At 45.6% G+C, this 5,761-nt stretch overlaps 1 protein-coding gene across 1 annotated transcript; it reads left to right on the top strand.

The window, feature by feature from the left end:
- Positions 1–320: 320 nt before the first annotated feature.
- Positions 321–2,014, top strand: LOC144108867 (uncharacterized). The gene is made up of 2 exons (XM_077642095.1): positions 321–659; positions 1,421–2,014. Exons 1-2 carry the CDS (start codon positions 408–410, stop codon positions 1,670–1,672), a joined length of 504 nt encoding a protein of 167 aa, XP_077498221.1. The 5' UTR covers positions 321–407; the 3' UTR covers positions 1,673–2,014.
- Positions 2,015–5,761: the final 3,747 nt, after the last annotated feature.

Raw genomic sequence — 5,761 nt, 5'->3', positions numbered from 1 at the left:
TTGCCAAATTTTTCGTGCGGTGGTCTTGAGCAATACGGGATATTTTAGAACGTCCACCTTCGTGAAACGACGAATCTCGCGATTCTGATCTTTATTAAGCATTAGTTCTTTCGGGACGTCTCCTGGCGAAATTGAAAAGCATTTTCTTTACAACGGGCTCCTGAGAGGAGGAGTGACCTGTAAGAATAAACGGAGAAAAACAAGCACCTTCCGGTTGGAAGCCTTACAGTCTGTCTCGAAAGACGAACACGTGCATGGGCCGTCTTGCCCGCTCCTTTATCCTGTCTACCACACCTCTTCGCGTCCGCCGGGACCTCCTCGACGCTCGCGACGCATCCGCGCTGATTCGTGTTGTAGCTACACATCATAGAAGGCTACCAACGCTTCACTGCTCAGCCCCGAAAGCCATGACCACGCCGGTGAGCATCGTATTGCTCATCGCATGCCTCACGGAGGCAAGACTGGACGTTCTCGCCAGAAGAAGGCTTCAGACGTGTTTTCCCGACGTGCTGTCACCCCGAGTCGGAGACCGAGCGACCTGCCCATTCACCAGGACCGTCGACAGACAAGCGGGACGGATTCCAGTGGATGTGCCCACTGTTAGCTGCAAGTGTCCTGGAAGCCGGTGCAGCCGACTTGGAGATTTTCGTTGCCAAGAGGTTGGTCAGTTTATCGTGTAGGGAGGCTGCGTTTTTTTGTGAGCTAGCTTTCGAAGGAAGTGATTACGAATGGGCATAGCGGGAAAAATTTCGGGCAAGTTCTTTGTGCTGAGGCACATGATTTTCAATGAGACAGGATGTAGAGAGAAGGCACGAAGATGGGATTCTTGACAACGCAATAGGAAATGAGCAAGTCTTGAGGGGGGAGGCTTAATCCGGTAGCCAAAGCTAGCCAAGATAAAACTGCATTGTGTGTTGGCGGCTCTTGGGAGGAGCAGTGGGGTTGAAGGGGGATTCACAGTTAGGTGTACTTTACCTGAAATAATCGCTTCAGCCATGGCGCCATTTTGAAGAATTAATATGCTCTACTATTAGCCCCCCTAAGTTTCGTAGAAATTCGGTAGTATATAAGAGTCCTATACTATGAGACTAACTGTATTACTTAAGTATTTATCACTGTATTGAAAGCTACATTATGCTTAATCTAATGTTTTATAATTATACGCAAACTAAATGTAATCGAAGGTTTGACGAAATCTCCTCTGGTCGGGTGGCAAGTTCATATCAGTGAACAAGGCTTTCCGTATGGAAGCCGAAACGTCTATTTTTTGACCCATATCTTAGGTCGGCGTTTTCCTTTCTTGGTTTTAATTTGTGTACGCTAACTACATTGCAAAATCTTAATGATAAGACTAACGTTGCGACAGATTACCAACAACGTGTTCGTCGACCCTTCCTTGTTTCTTCTTCTGTCGTTGTAGATACGGGAGACCTTTCAAGTGGCCTACCCGGAGAATGGCGCCTCGACAGTGTCCAGGAACGAGACCTTCACCGTGGCCTGCGCCTGCGTCACAAGCAGAAGCGTGCAGGCGACCCTGGGTCACCTGACCCGTGTCGCCGATGACACGAAGGGCGCCGCCCGCGAGAGGCTACGGCTTCAGTGGCGAAAGGTTCCTGTGGGCGCCTACTGGAAACCGCAAGGCTCTTTCAGTGATGAGACAGCTTCTACCTAAGACTTGTGGTGCGCGGTCTGCACCGTTCTGGAACGATTACAGTGCTTCCCTTGCAAGAATTTCTTTAGTCCGTCTGTAGACTCCCCATAGACTTCTGTCTATAAATTCTATAGGCTCTCTACAGACAAACCGTAGAGAACAGTCTATAGGCAATACAAATCCTATAGACAATTCATAGATTTATGGGCATACACTTTTAGTAGACTTGTCTATAGATAGTCTATAGACCATGAAGAGACGAAAATAATTCTCTGTAGTAAGGCAATATAGTCTATAAGAAGTCTATAGACTGTCTATAGATCATTTTTGTAAGAGTTGAATGCTTTAAGTTTCTTGGACTGACATGGTTTGTTCTTGCCGAACAGGGTTTAGAAAGCCGCTCGTAAGAGTTTTGTTTGAAACGAGGACACCAAGAAAAACTCTACCAAATTTTTTTTTTGTAGCGAAAATTGATTCTGTCGCTCTGAGTGGCTATGTTGAAGTTTCCGCGGCAGCAAGAAGGCTCATTTGCTGCTGAGAAGATTGGTTATAAAAGTGGGATAATTTTTTTCCACCGCACGAATAAATTTGTGACGTCAAGATAAAAAAGAACTTCATGAGTGGTGTTTGGAAGTGGAACGCAGTGAAGCCTGGCCTCAGGAATTCGCGCGAAAAATGCGCTCTTGAAAAGCTCTCACTGCTGTTTGCTTGCGAGAACACCCAGCGGGACGGCGCCAGCTGTTTCCGAGTCTTTGGCCTTTTCCAAATTATAAAAGGCGCGTCTTTAGTGAAGCATGATTTTTTATCATTTGAACAGTTATCTCTCGGTAACGGTTCGACTTAAATTTGTCCTCAGCATTCAATTTATTCAATGGAATTGGAGGATGCTTAAATTTCGCCTTTAATAGTGAAACGCAACAGCGTGTTTGAGCGTTGCCCTTGAGTCCACGGAACGCCATCGCCTTTTTTGGCGCGACGCCTTTCCGTTTGGAAAGGCATTAGAACGCATTTTTCATTGTTTCAATTGTTTCAATTAATTAAGTGATAAATTACACACTCTAAGTTTTCTTAATTGCCATCATCAAACATTGGCTTTTTCATTGTGAGCATTTTGACACCTTGAACCTCCTTTTTTCATTTTTTCATTTTAATTAATCATTTAACTACAATGATTTCATTAACTCGTCATCGCCTATCACACACCAATCATTAATCAATCACTAGAAACACAAATTACCATGACACGATTTGCAGCCCTCGATTATTTCTGACACGTGTTGCCGACTATATACTACGACGCCGACGGCTTTTCAACCGAACGAGCTGTATACGCTGTCCCGTAAAAAAAAAAAAAATTAATAGCTGTATTTTTTGGACACACTGTACACACTATGCTACAGTGGGTAAAATTGGATCAAATTCAGCGTTTTTTGCTCGCGAGGAACGAGTGAAACGTAGGGATGACAACTGTCTACGATGTCCCTGTCCACAAACTGAGGGAGTAACGGTCGCTCTATTAGCGACTCGTAGTTTTACCAGTTGAGTTAGCCCCCTGTGAATCTTATAATCCTGCTCGGGTTTGGCTACGCCTAAATGAAGAAAGCCCGTATTTGTTCTCTTTGGAAAACCGTTCATTGGTGTCACTCCTTTTCAAGGTAGCCGCGACTGCGGCTTCGGCGTTAACCAAGTCCAAACCAAGATCACACTTTACGATTGTGAACAAATATGGAACTCGTTTAAAGCCGTGCTCAGCGGCTGAATACTCGATGAATTGTCTAAGTGTCCGCCTTCATAAAATTCCATTCATTCATTCATTCATTCATTCATTCATTCATTCATTCATTCATTCATTCATTCATTCATTCATTCATTCATTCATTCATTCAAGAGGAGACGACAACCGATTCCGAATAAATGTTTATGCTACGTAAGCGGCACTGGTGTAAGAATATACAGTTCAGATTATCGTTGCTGATCTGTAATACATTCGGCTTTGCTCCAAATTCCGGCAGAATTTTGAGGAAAGCTATTGCCCAGATACTCTTGAGCGGAACTCGGAATAACTATAAATACGCAAAATGATCGTGATTAGGACTACTACCTGTGAGCTTCTAAGTAAAGCAAGCCACACAGAGGGCAGCCAAAATGAGGGTCAGTCACAAAACGACCTTCAAACCCGCGAGAACGCCAAGAATTGCGTCCCTGCTTGCGTTTTGCTGCTCGTTTCTTCTACAGCCCGGGGGGGGGGGGGGGGGGGGGGGGGTTCTTGTGCGACAATGTACAAAGAATGTCTGCAGGCATTGCAAGAAGAGCCTTTCATTTCTCGCGATCACTCACTAGCTCTTAGAATGGTTCTCTGCCTCGCCGTGCCGGACAAAGAGAACATGCATGTGGAGGCAATATTTGTAAGAAATTTCTTTAAATTTCTGCGGCAAAGTTTGTTAGTTACAGAGTACTGCAAACGAAGCTGTGTATGAAGCATGTAGAATGAAACTGCGCATGGAATGATGCGGTAAAAAGAAATATTTCGGTACACTCATCCTCCTTTCGTTACCTTTTCTTTCCTTCGAAGTGCCGTTTAACTGCAGCGGGATTTCGCAACTAAAACGTGTCGCTGCTCATCAGACAAGTAATTTGTGGTCATTGCTGTCGGCAGCTGACTATTTCAAGGCAAACGTGAATAAAAGAAAAAAAAAAACGCATCAGCACGTGTTTAATGATAGCCACGTGTCTGCAGTGTGTGGCAATAATATCATGAAATTATGACCCGCGATACGAGAAAAGAGCTTTCTCAACACAACTCACGAATGCGAGCTTAACGCTCGAAGGTGTTAAAGACAGGGCGAGGAACGATGACAAAGATGCCTTCTAGTTGCGAGATAGCGACATCTTTCACTCCACAGAAGGTCGCTCTATGAGGAGAACCCCGCTGAACGAAAAGCGAAAGACTGCACGGAAAGGAAAAGAAAAACACAATGGAGCAACTCCATGAGCGGAAGGAAAAGCGAGGGGCGTAGTCGGGAGAGCTTTCATAAAGTACGAAATGAATAGAAACTGAAGAAAGCGAAAAGGAGCAAATGACATCTGGATGGAGAGGGAGGTTTCGCAAGAGTATTAACTAGCCGGCAGTCGCAGGCTTAGTAGAATGCAGAGAGATGGCCTGTGAAGAAAAGTTTAAGACCGTCCCAAATGCTCGCAGATATTCCGGGTTCGCGGCAAAAACCCCGTCATCATAACAAGCCTTGTGCCGCGAGCATGGCTGTCACTTGCGCAACTAAAATGAAACTAGATACTTTTGTGCGTAATAATTTTCTTTAATGAGATGACATTAGGAGGGCCATAAAGGCGAAAACTGTCCGGCGGTGCAGGCGTCGGCGCCAGCGTCTTTGTGAAGTTTCCACCTGATTGGTGGTGTTTAGGCAGATTTGCCCCTCTCGTCCCGCCATCTGTCGACCATCTTCCTGACCTCCTGCCTCCTCCCTACCTGTAGGGGAGAATAGGGAGACGCCACACAAATGATGACTCGGCAGAAATGGACTCAGACAACAGTACGCCTACGTGCAAATTGTACAGCTCCCCGAAGAACTGTGTGCGCAAAAGTGAACCTGGCGAGAGCTACTCCATCAAACATTCTAGGGAAGAGTAACCGGGGCCTCAGAAGCCCTACCGTTGGCTGCGTTTGAAACAGCCTACTCGCCAGTGCAGTGAAGCATCGCTTAACCGCTGCGCTGGTAGCGCTATGACGACTCGCTGCGAGCTACGAATGTGACATGTTTGCGTATATGCGTAGTCGAAATTCGAAGAGAATCAGCATCGGGGTATATTTGGGAGTGAAAGACAATGATATACCTGGTACAATGAACTCAGATTTGGAGTAGGAACAGAATTTCAATGGACTGCTGAGAGAAAGACGGAAACGCTTTCGCATTTACTCTGCATCACCATACTGATCTGCACTGATTTTTTTTCGAAAAACAAATTCCAAGGAATAAAATTAGGAGCGAGGCTAGCTAGTCCGCCCGTGCGCATCGACAACACTACGGCAGCCCTCTTCTGTTGACTCCGTGAACTCGTTCTCTTCTTTGGACGATATTGCCCGCTTCAAGACCT

This window comes from Amblyomma americanum, chromosome 10 (genome assembly GCF_052857255.1).
Source record: "Amblyomma americanum isolate KBUSLIRL-KWMA chromosome 10, ASM5285725v1, whole genome shotgun sequence".
Taxonomy (NCBI): Eukaryota; Metazoa; Arthropoda; class Arachnida; order Ixodida; family Ixodidae; genus Amblyomma; species Amblyomma americanum.
The sequence above is the reverse complement of the archived record's forward strand: the minus strand, read 5'-3'. Positions and strand labels throughout refer to the sequence as shown.